The 18,255-nt window shown below is 39.3% G+C and overlaps 1 protein-coding gene across 14 annotated transcripts in view; it reads right to left on the reverse strand.

The window, feature by feature from the left end:
- MANBA (mannosidase beta) overlaps positions 1-18,255 on the reverse strand; it is a 67,453-nt gene that overhangs the window by 34,995 nt on the left and 14,203 nt on the right. For all 14 annotated transcript variants that reach the window (XR_015699718.1, XR_015699717.1, XM_087736722.1 and 11 more), the window contains exons 2-7: positions 15,585-15,679; positions 14,986-15,091; positions 12,874-13,044; positions 10,109-10,232; positions 7,568-7,743; positions 4,354-4,464 (exon numbers count right to left, since the gene is read on the reverse strand). Coding sequence is in view for 12 of the 14 variants with exons in the window: in XM_087736719.1 (XP_087592845.1) it covers positions 4,354-4,464; positions 7,568-7,743; positions 10,109-10,232; positions 12,874-13,044; positions 14,986-15,091; positions 15,585-15,679 (783 nt within the window). In the remaining 2 variants the exon portion in view is untranslated. The remainder of the gene's footprint in view (positions 1-4,353; positions 4,465-7,567; positions 7,744-10,108; positions 10,233-12,873; positions 13,045-14,985; positions 15,092-15,584; positions 15,680-18,255) is intronic.

Consider the following 18,255-nt stretch of genomic DNA (forward strand, 5'->3'; position numbering starts at 1 on the left):
AGTTCAACTGATCTAGATCAGAAAGAAAATTATTTCTCTTTCTGGTACCTGTTGCTCATTGTCATAGGGAGATAATTGGGAAATTAAATAAAGTGAAGGAAAGCTAATAGCAAATTTCAGCCAACTCACACCAAGCAACAAGTTTGGATCAGGAAGGCAGGAATCTCCTTTTTTCTGGACTACCCCTAAGATGGCAACCACTCCTCCCTCAAATGACTATTTGCTATACCTTTTCAAAAGGTCAGCTTGTAGAGTACAGCCTGTTCTCTCTCTGCCACAAGCTACAGTTGAGACAAGTATCCGTCAGTAAATCAGGCTAAAATTAACCTAGTTAAGTGAAAGTGATATACTTGTCTTTGGGATAAAATGTAATTCTTTATTTCACACACCAGACAAAGCTGAAGTTCAAATGGGAAATGACTAATCCCACTGTGGGGCTGTGTTTTTTAAACTTTCAGCTTATTAAAAAAAAAAAAAATCATACAGGTAGAAAAAAAAATTATTTCTAGTGGTAGAGAAGACAAAGAAAATCACTGCTTTTTTTGCTTCCTCTTTGGTGCTGCTTAGTCAACTGGCCAATTATTAATTGAACACCTGGCCAGAGACAATACACATGACAAACTAGATGCACGAGTGGAGACTGCAAATTGCTGACCTCAAACTAAACCCCTCCGCATCACGGCAATGACCAAAACATAGAAACTGAATGAATAAAAAAATGGGACTTGCTTGAAGGCCTGCAGTGTTTTACAGCGCTGCCCCGGGGCAGCAGTGGATTAGTGGCAAGTGGGGCTCAGCATCCATACCACTAAAGAAATTCCCAGCCAAAGAAAAACTACAAAGTCAGACCACTGAGAGGACATTTCAGACTCCCTGCCCAATATCTCCGTGCACATACAAGTACTGAGAACAGTGTGCCCTGCCTTTTTTTCTTCTGTGATCCCATTGCACACCGGGTCAGTTGAATATAGACCAGAATGATGAACTTAACTTTAGGACAAGAGCCTGACACCCATTCCAAGAATTTTGCAGATTTATTTCAACATGAGAAGTCGAATTAAAAAAATAACTAATATTTCATACAACTTCCATGGTTAGCCTAACTACTGAAGGCTACAAACGAACAACTACATTATGAGTACTACACTAGCGAAAAAGTTCTGACGTTCCTCCAGTGAATTCAATTACTTGGAGAAAAACTCCTCAATCTCCAGCGTGGCTCTTTTTTGTGGCACAAAATGGAAAGGGATTTACAGTTGGGGCTCCCAAAGTATTTGGGAGGTCCTCTTAATGGATGTCATCGGGCAGGTTGGGACTGTCTCAGAGTGCATTTGTAATGGAGTATTTATATTGCTAACAGAAGTAATGTGATATTGCTTTATTCATGCTCAAGTGGAACTCATGCAACTGGCCAAACCCGAGGCAATCCGAGAGGCTGAAACAGCCAGCCAGGACCACCCATACAGCACGAGCAAGAGGAAAAGCTCCTCAGCCCCATCTCGCATTCCCAGGCATCCAGGGTTCGGTGCCTTTGTTCTCCCATTCCATTGCTCCCCAGGGGCCCACCTGGTAACACAGCACCTCTTCCTGTTCCTACAGCAGCTTCCTTCTGCCTTGTGAGGTAAAAAAAGGGCAAGGGGAGGCAACTAGCATCTGGCATGCTTGGTTATGTCCCTTTCTGGCTACCAAGACCTTGGCCACCTTGAAATCTGTCTGATAGACCTTGCTGCCTGAGGACTGAACATTTCTCCCAGTCTTGGAGCACACAGAAGAGGCTTTCTAGCCACCACAGACTAATCAGCTGGTTCTGTGCACAATTAAGAAACAGATCCCTGTCTTTTTGAGTCACATACAAAGACTTTGTACCCAGTTAGGTGACCTGTGGATCACATTTGGCATTCCCAGATTTAGCAGTAGGAAAATTAATAGGGATGAAGATGCCCAGAGCTGAAAGATCACAGAACGCCCCAGTGACCTAACAAATTAGCACACAGCATGAAAGCGGTGTGAAAACTACAAAGCCAAAAGGAAAGACTTCTGGAAGTCATGCTAAAAGGCCTGTGGGGAAAAGACAGTGTAGAGGGAAGGAGGGAAAGACAGCTAGAGGTTAAGATCTTCCAAGTACTAAAATAGCCTCATGAAATAAAAAAAACTCTGATTATAGTGTTGAAGAAATAAGCATACAGAAGGATGGGGAAACAGAATCGAAAAGCAAACAAATGCCTCACAAGGCAATGAAAAGGTAATAAATTCCTTGATGGAGGCATGGCAAGAAGAAAAGCAACTTATCAACAGCAAACAGGACTGAATAGACCCTCCCTCAAGAAAAACAATTCCATTCCGAGATAATTTCTGGCTATGACTTTGTTTCACATTCACCTGAGAAACAAACTCTAAACCAAAGCATTCAAATAGAAAAACAAAACAAATCCAAACCCAACTCTGTCCTGCATGTTGGCTTTATTCTGTTTTGTTCTTCTGTTACTCTCAGCAGGAGTGAGTAGGTTCTTCCCTCAGTCAGAGAGGTTCCCAGCACAGCTGGCTAGAGCTCTATAGAGCTTGCACAAGTACATACTGGGAGGCTACCTAGAAATTTTCCCAAAGAATTAGTTAATGTGTTGGAGACTACTCTAACATGTCAGAAACCAGAGAGTAGTTCAAACTAAGGGTAGCCAAACCTGACATAAGACCAAGCTGTGTTTTCTCACATATACCGTTCTACAGAGACAAACCACTTGTGAAATGTCCCACCCCTATTTTTTTCTTTTTTAAAAAGCAGAGGGTGGGGAGGGGAGCAGTAAACATATTCCACCTGAATACAGCACTGGGTGGACAACAGAAGAACAACTTTCAGGAACATTTATCCTCGATTGTATCTTCTGAACTACTCAAAGTTCTTATTAAGCCATATGAATGTTGCTATTCAGTCCTGCTGACACGAGAGCAAATTGTGCTAGAACATGAAAAAAATGCACATGGAGCCTTTTTGCACTCGTACAGCTCAGGGTGGGTGGGTGTGTGCGCGCATGTCAGAATCCAAGACAGAGCTTCACAGAAGACATGAAGGAAGACTAGACTTCACACTATGAATTGGTAAAGGTTTCATATGCTGGTTAATTTATAACACCCACTATATGGTGCTTTTTTCCCCCCTCTTTCCCCTTAAGAAGAAAAAAAGAAGAGGCTTCTGAATATCTTTGGTAGACCATGAAGTCCCTATGATCATATGCCACAGGGCTCTATGAAATATCGTGACGCAACTACCCAAGTGGAATCAATTAGTTTTCCTATCGTGCAGTTCTCACACAGTAACAACAGAATTCTCTTTTTTACGGGCTTTATAGCCATATTTCCTATAATCAGTTTTTCCAAGCATAACATGCCACGTTTATTTGGTGTGGTTTTTTAATTGTTTCAAAATTAAATCGCTAATAATAGAGAAGAATTATTTATTATTATGACTTCATAATCAAACTAAGGGCTAGCCCTATAAAGGCTAAGACTCCAGAAGCTACTGCTTTTCATAGAATTTTTCACATGAACAAATGTTACAGCAAATAGCAGTTTTAGATGCCTGGTGACCAGATCGGTTTTCAGTGAAGCAATACACATCAGAAACACTTAGTAAATGTGTAAGTTTACTTGGTTGTTTCCACATGTTGATGGCATAATCAGTTGAGCCCAGTCTAATTTAGATAATTTTTTTTTTCAATGGACATTTGAAAATTACCTCTTCTAGGCTTCTTAGTAAAAAGAAACAGATAATTATACAGCCAGTATGTTGCAGGAACCCTTATGCAAATATCCCTGAATATTACTTTCATGGTCATATTTAAGATGTTACCTCTTCTTAAACCTGAAACGCATCTATCACATTCTAATAAATGAATGTATGTTAGCTTTTTAGGAATGTGTCTATCCCACAAATTTTTTAAAAATTTAATTAACAAGAAAAATCTCAGTAATAAACCTTCATATAATCTATAGAAATCTAAAAGGGTTTTTCAGTGCATGACACAAAAACATCAGCATGATGTATCAAGTTTAAAAGTACTTTTTTTCATAAAATAGAAGACTTACAAAGTAAACATCCTTTCCTTTCTGAGGTGTCCAAGTAACTGTAACACATCTTCCAGTCTGAATGCAAGTAAAGGCATCCATACAAGTTAAGGCCACCAGAAAACAGCTAAGCATACATTGTGACATTAAAAAAAACTCTTGTTTCTCAGGAGCATTTTCACATGCATATTGCAATCCAGCAAAATATTTAAGAGCGCTAGATACCTGCTATGCAGCACAGATGTCCTAACAGTAGCAGTGAAATGCCAGCTGTAATCAAGCTGAAGAGCTCACCTTTGAAAATTTCTCAATCTGGTATCCTGCCTCCATGATGAAAGTTGTTGTCATGTTGTATCCAGTTTGCTTTCCATGTCCATTTGGCCACCAAGCCTCCACTGTAGAACTCTTGAAGGTACAAGAGAGAAATTCAGAGCAATGTGTATAAAAAGAGGCATAACATGCATCTAGGGGCTCAGATACCTTTTAGTGAGTTACCATAAGTCTAATGAGTATATGTGCCTCAGCTGAGCCATGGTAACTGGCATCTCTCCAGCTGCAGCTCTGAGGTGAAAATTATTTAAAGAGAGAATTATGATTTCTTCCACTGAAGTCCGGGCTGTCACTTCATCTTGTGTCCACAATAGGCCATGAGCACACATACACATGCATTTCCAGCTGTTATCCTTCAGCTGAGGTATATTGACAGAATATTCCTCCAAAACTCAAATATCTGTGTCAGGAGCAGACATTGTTCACTAGCCTCTGTATCATACCCCTCCTCTCATTGACCCTTTTACCTATCACATACAACATTCAATATACAGAGGTGACGCTTTTCAACTGTGACTTTGGTAATATGTGACCATACTGACTGCTTCACTTATGTCAAGCTTATTTAAGTCAAATTATAAGTTTCTTTCTTTCTTTTCAGTGTTTTCTGCTTTTTCTCTATGCTTCCTAATTACATCATTAGTACTCCATAATTTTTACAAACATAAAAAAACTACCTCTAGGATGACAGAATGATTTAGGTTTCTCATTTTTCTAGTCGCAGAGTAATATTTATATCTTCATTCCAGCAGCCTACTTCTGCTGCTCAATCTTATTGCCAACTGTTGCCAGTTGAGTGCACAACACAAAAACCGTGGAAAGAAAGCAATAATGCATGCAACCAAACAATGGAGGGATCAGCACCGAATAGAGTCATGTAAGGAGTGCCTCAATCTTTTCAAATAAAATGAGGCCAAAGAGCAGCCCAACAATATGTTTTGCTGTAGCCATACTTGGACACAATCATGAATGTATCTACTAACATTTCAGCTTCCCTGATGCAGAATTATCATAACTGCTTGTGGAGAAGTACTAATCTCTGTGTTGCACGGATACAAATGGAAGCACAAAATCAGCGTGTGCCTCAACAAGGGACTGTTCGCAGCTGCCTGGCACGGCTGGCGTGTCTCATTGGCCACTAATGATGTCATCCCCGTGCTCACCAGTAGCTGATAAGCAAAATGCTGTCATGTTAGCAACACAGCATTTTGTGTGGCAATTGCAGGAAGACTGCTACACATCTCGGGTGATACGCACCACTCAAACATCTACTGACTTCGCAACATAATCTGCAATAAGCTCTCAACTAGAAATAAATTGCTGGTAAGGTTTCACTATTTAACATGCACCACACAAGTCTGTCATACAGAATAAGGGCTCCGTTAGGCTCATCAATACATGAGTACACATTGCAGGGCTTCTTGTAAAATCAGCTGACATGAATTCATGCAGCAAAGCCTTTTGTGTACAAAGAATAATAAAACACTGTTCCTCTGCTCTAAAGGAAGTGCTTCCTCACAAACTTGCAGTCATACACCACTAGCAGATTTCTTCTGAGGTTGGGGGTGGGGCAATTAAATAAACCAAAATAATTTTTGAAGTTTCACATTGCAGTGCCTGCTTAATGTAATCCCTGAAAAGGCTAAGCAGAGAATAATGATTGTTTTAAATGAAACTGGGTATTTGTAATTGCTCGTGCAACTTGCATGTCAGATCACAACAGTAACAAAAATCGTATATTTGTATGCTTTTATGCTTTCATGTCAAAACAAAACAAAGTACATAAGTATGCAAGTCACTGAGTGTGCATACTAGAACATAAATACCCTGCTTGCCTTTAACACATGCTTTTTCTCCACTCAAACAACTGACAAAAGAACTTGAGAATACACGCATAATGCATTCAAACTGGGGAAACAAATGCAGAGTTACACAGCAATAGAGAAAATCAGTAGAGCCAGTAAAATACACAAAAGTTTGAGGGCAGACCCTCAAATGTTATTAACTGCCAGAATTGTCAGAAGCCCCAAATTCCTGCTCGCAGCACATCGCTCACCCACAAATCTCACTGTGCCCTGTGGCAGTGAAGCGGACAGCAGCTCCCGGTACACTGCTGGCTGCAGTGGAGAACACCCATCAGCTGCACCTGCCACTGCGCCTGCCAGGGCTCCCACCCTGCCCACTGGCCTGGGCCTGCCGCTATCAGGTTCAGTTCTGCACAGTCAGCTCTACTAGGGCCCTGCTCTCTGAGCAAGAAGCCAAGACAAAGTTCATGCTTCTTTTTGCCACACTGGGCTCACTGCCTATTTCAAGACACCTACCTATTTGTCAACTAGAACAGACACACTGATTTTCTTCATCTGTCAAGTCTATATATCTTTTCTTAATGACACTTGTGTGATAAAACTCAACAGTCTCTAAAAAAAACACAGACAAAACAAATTCTATAGAAGTGAAATAATGGTGAATTAAGTCTACCAGCAGACAGTTTCCCAACAGCCCCTCTGAAGGCAAGCAGACCAATGCTTTCCTCTTTCATCACTGGGGTGTATACCAAATTAATCATTTTTCAATTGAGTTCTCTCCTCATTAGAGCATCCTTTACCTCTCTAAAATTCCTCATGAGTTTTGTCTACCCAAGGGACTACAAGCCAATGTAAGGAAGTACTACTCCACAAAATTTCTGCGAACCTTACCGCCTTTTGCTTTTATTTACCTGAAAGAGTATCTACTGAGAGGTTTGAGGAATGTTTCCTCTATTTCCTGAGAGAGCCATGCATATTGTAGTCCATCCTAGTCCCAATCAGACTAGGAAACAATAGCATGGGAGACAAGATACCTACTGCCAGTTCAGTGAAGTGACATAGGATATCCAAAGGTTATCTACCTAAGTAGCTCATTTAACAGTGGCCGATGACGATGTGATCTTTTTGTTTTGCAGTAACGGAAAGGCTTCATCATCTTTTTGACACTGAGCTATGTAGCCCCACAGACATAAATTTTTAGAGCGGAAAAGAACTGTTCTCCTATCCTGTAAGGCATATAGAACTGTTGTTAAAGTCAGGAACACAGAAAGGAAGGGGAGGGAGGCCTAAAACTGGCATGGAGGCAGAAAGACACATTGGAAAGCCGGGGAAACATTTTGCAGTTGGCTAGAGTTCCACACACACCTCCTTACCTTGTTGATGTTTACAAGCAGCACAACGCTGCCTTCTCCAGGTTGAAGCTTCACACTGAATGTTTGCTGCGTTTGTAATTTGGGAATGTTCACAGTCACAAGACCTGCAATTGGCTTGGAGCTGACTACATCAAAAATAGACTCGATTTCAAGACTCCACTGCCGAGCACTCTTTACTAAGTGAAGGGGGAAAAAAATGGGAATTTAGGAATTGTGTTTATATACCTATTGGTTAACCTGATCTCTCATCAAAGAAACAATTCAGACAACTCAGATTAAATTTAACAATTTTCAGGCTGTGTTTGAACCAGACCTACAAGGTTAATCTTCTTGTTTAGTGCATTTGGTATCTGTGTTTACATTTGTTGACTCAGAAGAGAACTATGCAATATGATTTATGTTTTATAACTCTCTCTCTTTATTTTAATTCAAAAGCCATCCAGGGTTTTTTCAGAGTTCTGTACAAAAGTCAGAGACCATGACAGCAGTCACTTCATTAGGAAGGATTTTCTTCCCACCAACTCCCGTGGACATTATATTTGCTTTTAGTCAGCACTCGTATGAACATGGTACTCTTTGGGAAAGATCGTAATCACACAGCAGTACAATCACTTTTGTTGATGAAACAAAAACCGTATTAACAGAAAATGGGCCGAATTCATCCCAGAGGCACTAGACAAAACGAATGGAGTTATGCTGGGGATGAATTGGGCCCATTGTGTCTAGACTTGGCGGGCTATATCTTTATGTCCCTTCTGCCACCAAAGTGTGCTGGAGGAAACAAGTTAATGACTTCCCTGAGATCTCTCTACAGTTACCTCAGAGGGTCCTCTCCTTTACAGAACTTACTGAATAAGGCAAGCTAGGGTCAAGGGTACTCAAGATTAATGTGTAAATTTCCCATTAACTTCAGCAATTAAATTACCTATCTACAAACATAGCTTGGCTAATCCTGTACTTTAACTATTACAGATGAACATCTATCTAAGCAAAAGCAAATAAAACAAGGAAAACTAGAACTAAGGCACATTTTGTATACACAAACTACTAAACACTTACTTTCTCTTTTCATGGATATATTCTAGCTCTCCTTCCTCCAGGAAAGAAAGAGAGCTCCTTCCAAAAGCAAAGAATTACATTCAGCCCTGGTGTGATTTTCACTGTCTTTTGTAGAATTAAGAGCAATGAATGTGTTCCCAAGTTTATATTACAGCCAGCATTACCCAGGGAAGACCAATTTTCAGAAATGTTGAACGGGTTAAAAAAACACCCGCCCCACCCTGCAAGGGTCAGCCATTACAGTTTGTTTTCCCTCCCCTCCAAGGGCGTATAGAAATTCCAGCCCACTCTTACCTGCACGAACTGTGGGGTCTAGGCACAAAAATCAAGAACAATGAATCTTTTACAGACTCAGTGGTCAAAAGGCTGTAACACCAAATCTGATGAGCAATGTAACTGCATAGGCAGCTTAAATTCAAGTTGTTAATTTACTCTTTATTTTTCAAATTTTATTATATTTGAACACTAATAAGCCCTGGCTCTGGTTCCAAACCACTCTCTGCTGAATGAAAGAGGTTTGCTCTCTCTGCTTATCCAGAGAGCAAGACTTTACCTACCAGAAGGTGGAGTTGTGGGAATGTGGGAGGGCCCAGAGAAGATTTTTACTGTAACTAAATTTTAAAGAGCACACAGAGTCTGTGCTGGGGCTTTCCATGGAAATTCCAGTCACGTTAATTCTAGCTAAGACCTGCAGTTATTTCAGGAAGCTTTAAAAGCGGCCAGGGAGTGACGTCTTCCTCTTTTATTCATACACAACAACTCTATTCCCAGGGGCTGAAATTCAACTCAGTGCAGAGGACTCACGTGCTAGCCTTTACTCCACTGAAGACTGGGCTCAACAGGCAGTGAAAGAAAGCATGCGGGTGGTCTACAATGGGGCATATTACCGTTTACAGAAAGTTTCAACAGAAAATTAACTACTTTTGCTCAGCTGCAATGAGGAGAGGAAAATCAAAGACCATGTCAAGGGAGGAAACCGGTTAGGTGAGTTAGGTAGCAGGAATGCAGGACGACGCTACCCTCTCAAATTGCAGCCTTAACAAATTATCCTCGCATAGCACAACTGCTCTTCTCTCAGACTTCATGTTGTGTCCTGAAAACTCAGCGGTCTTGAAACTCTGCTCACTGTGCATTTGTCTTCCCAACACAAAGCTGACTTCCCATAGCAGCTTTGCCTTTGTTTTAAATGTCATTTTTCTAAACAGGAGAACAGGGGCTAACCTCAGCTATACTACATCTGTTTCTGCAGTTATTTGGGGATCTTCAGGCCAAAAAAGATTCTGAATTCTAACATTTTTAATCACTATTGTTTGTACTGAAGTACTGTTTCAAGACCTAAAAGGGTGTGCTGTGGTAAGAACTACACAAAAAATCATAATAAAACAGTAGAACCTTTCCTAAACTGACAGTTAATTGAGCTTAACAATAAAATGGTTTGTATTCCAAAGGTGAAACAAAATAAAAAGTAGTAACATGACTTACCAAAGAAAGAAGTCAAAGAAAAGTAAATCAGGTGATAATGGTTATAGGCCTCAATCCTAACATCTTTCCAGATTCCTTGAGTGGGAAAAGAAGGGCCCCAGTCCCAACTAAACGAACACTGCTCCTGGAATACAGAATTATTGTGTTACAATTGCCTATTTTTCACACAGATATTGATGCTGTGTCAGAAATAAAAATTATTTGCTATCTAGGCATAAAATATTGTCATGCACTGAAAGAATTTTTCCAATTTCCATAAACCCAGAAGAGCCTACAGTATTTTTTCACTTATTTCTTGACCAGAACTCTGCTTCTACTACTTATATTATATAAAAAAATATGATCTTGTATTAAACATCCATGTATAGTAAAATTTTGGATTAGTGAGAGAGCAAAACACCACCTAGCCCACCACTTAAAAAAAACCAGTAAAGATCAAAAAACCAAGGCAGCAAGGTACTCTTAATGCAGCTCTGAATTATCTTAGTTTGTAAAGTCAGTATTTAATTGTATACCTAAAAGACAAAATAAGCAGAAAACTGATGGTTAGAAAAGTTAAAGTATTCTAAAAGAACAATATAAAATTAAAAATCATGGGTATATCTGAAATACTTTATCCTCTATTTTTTGTTGTAACACTACAGATTAGTACAGGGAAAGAGATGTGTATGTCTGGTGCATTTGTGTAGTTCAGTCATGTTCACTGTTTCTCCCCTTTTTATGGTTCCCTCATAAAAAAAAAAACCAAAACCCAAAGGAAACAAAAACATGGTTGAGAAATACCTTAGTTCTGGTTCTAACATCAGAATAACTGTCAGAATTATAAAATGCTGGTCAGGCAGAGCAGTACCTACACTGCTTTCCATTTAGCTGTTTTCAAACCTGGTCAGACCTCTAGTTAACAAATCCCTTGAAGACATCTATTCAGCTGCCCTCCAAGCTTCACACAGCCCCAGCCCCCAAAGCAAACACAATAGATCTCCTTAAAGTCTTCTACAGTGACCTACAGTTCTAAATTTAGAGACTAGTAACTTACAGCCGAGGCATACTAATTTTGGCAAACCACATTGCACAAGTCTGGCCTATCCTTTGCATCGCTGGAGTCAGCCTGCCTGCCTATCAAGTTGCAAAAGAGCCTTCCAGGAAGCAAGCACTGTACCTATTTCAAGTGTAAAAACAGGGACAACACATTCTTAGAAAACAAGTCAAATTTAAAGTAATTTTCCTTTTATAAAAAGTAAACAAATGAATCACTGACAGATTGTCAGGTTTCACTAATAATATCGCAGTGACTGCTATCAGAAATAGTATGTCATAAGAACAATATGCTTGTATCACTGAAGTACATTACCAGTGAAAGGCTTGTGTTTTGACACAAATTCCTATTAAGATTTAGATATGTTTACTGTACGTAATACTGAACCTCAAATGTGTAAACGGCTCTCCACTACTTTAAGATGGTAAGCAGCCAGCTTACTTTAGCAATGTCTTAGTATGTTTGTTTACTTTTAAATGTGACATCGCTGCTGTTGTTGCCATATACTTGGAACTAAAAATGTTTCTGGAAATGTCTGGAGCAGCTTCCAAATACAGGCAAACAACTCTTTTGAGGAAAAGCACTAAAGTACTTTCTTACAAATTTAAAGGTATAGTTCAGTAAAGCATAAAATCATTCCTGGCCATTTTTGCTCTATAAATAAGACTACAGCTGTTTAAGCGCCTTCTTCCTTCCAAGTTCCTCCCTGCACTGATTTCTAAGAAACACAGTGGACTCAGAAGAATTAATCAACATTCTAAAATGTAGTGAAAATAAAAGTAGCAGCAAGTAGTAATAAAGACCGCCTCTTAATCCTGAAGGATCTTCCCAGGACAACATAGAGTCCGTCTTTCCATATACAAATTTTAAAGGATATCACATCCGGGTTTAGATTAACAGGATTCCAATCATTTTTTTGAGGAGGCTCTAAACCGACTTTATTGAAAAGATTAAAAATAATTAACAAGAAAGGCATTTCAGTGGAGACAAAAATGCAAAAACACTCAAAAAGAGAAATTCCAAAATAAGACCACCTAGCCATTGTCTCCAGCTGCTGCAAAGCTATCAGAAATATAAGAGATGCTACTCAAATGATAGTTTGCCTTGAGTAAGTTTTAACAGGAACGAAGCCATGTCTTAAATGAGAGTTTCTGAGCTTCATTCATTGTATATTACATTGTTGTTTTCACCAAATATGTACTTATAAGTCACACTTCACAACACCGTAATAAGATGAGAACAGGTCCTCTGTTAGATAACACTTCTTGGGACATGCCAGAGCTGCCCAGTATAAATAGCACAGCACATGAGCAACAGCAAACACTCACAAAGCTGCTTGGCTGAGATTTTTACAGCCTTGGCAGTCTACACTGGTATTTGCAAGTGTGAACTCTATTGTCAGCATACATTGCTAAACCCATCCAGTGGATCAAAATGTAATGATTACACATTTCCCAACGCTATCCTGCTCTCTCGCTGACTCCTTGATGGAAACAGCCTTTTAAACATTCTTATCACCTAGATAGGAAGCCTGGCCTTCTTATGCCTCTTGTATTACCGACATGCTAGATTACAGGCTTCTGGTGGGGACAGGAGAAGGAAGCTGCAATGAAAAGTATGCCCTACTTATAAAATGACATTGCAGGTTTCAGAATACATCTGTAAGGACAGCACGTGGTACATTCCCCTTTCCAAGCCTGAAGCCAGAGACAGACAATTCTGCCCCTACCTTTCTGATGAAATTAGCATGGCACTCTCCTTTCTGCACAGGTGGAGGGCATGCCGGGGGGATGCTGTATGCTTTGTGACATCTGCTCTGCTCTGCTGCGTATGAAACGGCTGATAAGAAACGGACTTCGACAAAATTGACCTCCTTGATCACGCTGGTAATATCAAAGCTCTAGGTCAAGAAAATAGAACAAAACCATTACAGCGCTGACATTTATTTATGAGATTTATAATGACTGTTACATTGGGATTTTAATACCATACATGTATTATTCAAAGGCATTTGAACTACAGTCTCAACAGGCTCTGGTTTTGAAGGAAAAGAAAAGCTGCTTCTAAGCTGAAAAAAGAAAATACACAGTAACATTCCGGATACAAGGAGATGTTTCTGGGTAAACCTCTTTCCCTATACTGAGCCCCCATTGCAGGCTGCAGCACTCTGCTTGCACACAGAAGTGCCTGAAGGATAAGGACAGCGAGAGAATCTTTACCCTCCTTCCTCACTCAGAACTCATCTGCATCTTTAGAAAGACACCTTGTTCCAACTCAGAAAGCTGGTCTATACAGGAGTCCTTCCAACTCACACTGTGCTGCCAGCTTATTTACCGCAAAGCACTGAGCTGCCTTTTGCACGAAGCCTGCAAAGCTGTATTTCATGCCACGTGCACTCTCATCTCCGAAATGTACAGATACATATTCTATGCCAGCACCGATAAAGCATTTGGGGGCTTCCTCACTGGCTCACAAAATCCCCTTCAGTGTGTCTGGATAGAAGGATAAATGTTCAGTTTCAGAATTACCCTTTGTTATCAAGATAATATGGTTCCAATGGCTAATACCCATTTCTTCTTCATAGTGTTCATTTGTGACAAGACGAGTCTTGGCAATTTTTTCCAACTTGTGAGCAGCCCAGCTAACATCACTTATGTCTGTAGCATACAGCAGAAAATTACAAAGCAAATAGATCCCCCATACAGAGCCTTCACAGAGTCCTTCCTGCAGACAGAGTTGTCACGTGGAACTGGTGAACAAAGCAGAAGTCTGGGTCACAGTAATCCTAGACTCAGTCTAATACAGTTCACTCTGGTTTTACAGTGAAGGCCATTTCATGAACTGTTACAATTTGAGACAGAATGAAGTTGCAGAAATAAGGGCAAAATAATATCACTGCCCAACTCTACAGAGCCTGCTACTGGCAATCTTTAGATACTCTCCAAATAGTAAATAATTACAATTTCATAAAAGCTGTATGAAATTTCTTATTTCACAGATGGTAAAACTAAGTCACAGAGAAACTAAGTGATTTGTCCCAGGTCACACAGACCCAGGTGGCAGAATCTAGCTCTCATGTCTCAGTCCAGTACCTCTGCAATAAAACCTCCCAGAATGGTAAACGCTGAGATATGAAGATACCAGATTTCCTTTGTAATTCAGTTATTCCACTAACATTCTTTCTTTAACTTTCCCTTTTTTGATTCTTTTAAGAGAAAAGCTGGGATTGTCCCTTATGCTAGTACCCAGAATAATTTTGTATTTCAAAGCTATAAAATTAGTTTGAATATTTTTGCCACTTTCAAGATCATTCCATGATGAGTGCTCTCATGCTGACATAGGCTAAGCCCAAAACCACAAGACAATGTTATCAAAAGCCCAATATTAAAAATCAAAAAACCTATATATAAAAAAGCATGGAAACACTTACAAAGGCTTTGCAACACATGCTTTTCATTTCAGTATTCACATGTAAACCATTCTAATACCAATTAATAAGCAGATTTACACCTAATATAACTGATTTAAGCTTACGTTTTCTTGGAGCTGTAACAGATCCCAAGAAGCAAGACTTATATTATTAGCTGAACTGATCCTCTTGCATGGGTCCACTCATTTAGAACAAGACACATTCACCTCTAGATCTGACCCTGCTGCTACTGAAAAGGTAAGTACGCTTCTCTTTCCAACAGTTATCTGATTACACATTCAGTCCTCAGGTCAACACTTTCTGTGTCCAGGGACCTATTTTTATGTGTACTTGAATGCACTGAAAGTGCTCAGCACAAAAGGGCTTTGAAGAAAAAACAGAAGCACCTTCAGAAATAAACACGTTACTTACATATCTGTTGAACATGTTGTCTGTTCTCCCAAGAGTGATATTGTTGATCAGGATCTGTGCTACTGTATCTACTCCCTCGAAAACCAAATTCACTTTCTGCCACTTTCTACAGAAGATAACATACGTGTAAAAAACTGTTAGAATACCTAGAGTTAACAACACACAGGAGACAGACAATATAAAAATGTATGTCACCATTATCTTTAGCAGCAGTTGTCTCAACTACCTCCAAAAATGTCTGACTTAGTGTTGCTACATTGTATCTTTAAATAGTCAAATTAGGATGACAGCTGAACTGGCTCAAGTCTGTGACACAGCGTGTTCACATACCCACCAGGTATCAGACAGGCCAGCTTCCAATTAGCCTACGTATTATTCTTCCTTAGTTGGCAATTCATAAGTAATTTTTAACAATTTAAAAAAATAGGGAAAGGCAACTACTGAAGTGTTCTTTAGCAACAGCTTTGCAGCTGCACATTATTGCATAATTTGTTTTATTAGATACAAAAGTATTACGCAGATTTTGAGCTGATGGATTAACTAGCAATTTTGCATGAAAGACGGCACAGAACTATTTTAGACAGATCTTTACTGCATACCTGACATCGAAAGGAGTTTTGAACGTCCTGCTGTAAGTCCAGTTATCCAGCGAGATCCATCTGTACATCACGTCATTAAATCTATAGTATGGATCCTAATAACAGACCAACAAAAAGAAAATTACAAGACTTATTTAGTAATAGTGTTACTACATGAAATGCATCATAATATCCATTAGATGAGCACTTCTTATTTCAGACAGTCTGCAAATGCAAAATCCACCTTATTTAGTTAGTCCTGATATTCCTTTTTACTTTCGAAATAATATGTGAAAGCAAAGCTTTGGTAATATTTGACTTTACTTATATAGGTCAAAACCTGTTTGCTATAATCATTCATACTCAAACTAGAGGGAGCAGGTTTTTATATAAGAAATGACTGGGCTGGAAATTTTTAAAAAATCAAGCCAGCTTGCGACTTAATGAGAGGAACAGAAACATAATCACCCACGTAATGATGGAGAAAGTAAGACTAATAGGATTTTAAGAGGCAAAGAAACAGCATTTTAGGCCTCTAGGGACAGCAGTGAACAAATCTCTACAGTTCAAAATAATTGCAAATACTCCAGTTGTTTCTTGTCAACTAGTCGTGATATGGTAAGGCTAAATGAAATTGTTATATTTGGAGGGAGGGAGAAAGAGAAGAAGGAGAAGCAACACAATTTGGTTTGTTGTATAAATTAAATGACTACTTTTGAGAATAATGCTGCATTTATACTGAATGCGTTCTTTTCCCTTTAGTCATACTACTCAGGAAGAGTAAAGGCACAGTTGGTCTCCGCTATGTCCTCCACTTTTTTGGATTCATGCTGTATTTATTACCTTATGGTGGGTCACAACGTTCCTCACCTAGGCTGAACGAATCAGTTACGTGGACCTGACAACCCACCACCTTGCACCTCATACAAAGGCACCAGAGAGGTACGGTGTTACATCCCCATGTCAGACAGTTCAGAGTGGAGGTATCCGGGTCAGTGACTGACAGCTCAGTTCAATCCTCTTCAGCAGCTGCGGAGCTGAACTGCTTTCCCAAACCGAAGACCAATCTCTTCTGAACTACACGACTCAAACCCAGCTAAGAGAGAGTAGCTGCATTGAGGTTCCCTTCGATAGGAGTCTTCTACAGTACCAGCACAGCTATCTGCCCTGAATATCCAGATTCACACTGAAGAAAATCTGCCCAGCTTTTTTTTTCCTTCTTGCTGAAGCTTAAACTTTCTCCCCATTTCAGGAGTCAGTATAGATACTAATGACACTTCTGGATTTGAAATCTTCTCAAAAACATTGTTTCATATCTCACATTTGTTTTACAACTAATAGGGTCAGGCTCTGTAGTATAAACACAAACCTATTTACACAGCAGAGCAAAATCATAACATCTAAGTGACTGTCCTCAGTAGCATAATTTCTTCTGGAGTCCCACAGCAATATAAGCATCATTCTTTGAGTCCATACAGAGGGAAAATTCTTGCCTTGTCTCTACATGCTATGCTTGATCAATCAAATTTCTTACTACAAGGGAATACGAGTCAAGAAGGAAAGGTCTTGTTACCTCAGTAGAACTGTGACCTCTGTATTGGTAATACAGTGTATTCTCTAAAAGTTGTCATCATGAGCTTACTAGAACGAGTACTGAATTTTAAGATATCCATACCATTACTTTTACATGCAAAATGCTTGGGGAATATATCTCAGACTTTTATTAAGATGCAAAATTTAAGGCTAATACATGAATATTAAAATGCAAAATTTAGGCTCATAAAAGAAACTCTGTTAAGATTACTGTATTGAGACAACGAAAAGCAAGCGTCAAATGTCAGAGACTGTGAAAACCCAAAATATGTCCTTAAAAAGCACATTTTTAACAACTGTCTTGCTTTAACATTATATACTATTTTATTTTAGGTTATGCTTCGGAAAATGTGCATGTTAAATTTCAGTCGTTGCCACCTGTGCGTGTGAAACATTCAACAAAAGGCATAAGATGCAAGTTGTAAACACATTATCATCAGCAGACTGTAAAGCAAAAACCAATTTGGTTAGTGGTCAAACAATCAACATCAGTGCCTCATCAAAGATCAAGACCCTGCATAAAAGAAACCTTCGCTGTTTCTCCACGAAAGCATGGATACTGAGATGTTAATGAAGAAACACCTGATGACTGGAGAACACAAAATTGGTTGTCTAGCAGCAGAGTGGAATGTAGGAATGTCTCATCAGAGGCAGAAATTATATCATCAGATAGGCTCTTACAGCAGTTTACAAACAGAGCTGCTTGTTTAAATCTCCTCAGAGCTTACTGCAGATCCTTTTTCCTGAAGGGGCTTTCTTCTTCTGTGTTAGTCTAAAGCCTTCAAACCTCAAGAAATGCATTGACTGCTAAAATATGTGTCATAGAAGGTGCTAATTAGCCTCATCTGACTCCTAGGAATACTGTTTTTTCAGGCATCCACCTTTTTAGATGGGAAGCTCCTAGTTCTGTGTACCTTTTATATAAAACTTAACAGCTTACTGATATTGCTACATAACTAGTAATACAGCTTCTATATCACACAGAAAAGCTGTTAAATGGTAATACTGGTTAGTCATTTTAAGCATGACAAATGTTGCTTGTTGTAAAATCAATCATGTGGCAATGTTCAAGCAATGCTTTTAAGGCAGTTCTCAAGGT

Source organism: Nipponia nippon, unplaced genomic scaffold, assembly GCF_047370975.1.
Source record: "Nipponia nippon isolate SJK-2023a ecotype South Korea unplaced genomic scaffold, ASM4737097v1 scaffold_6, whole genome shotgun sequence".
NCBI lineage: Eukaryota > Metazoa > Chordata > Aves > Pelecaniformes > Threskiornithidae > Nipponia > Nipponia nippon.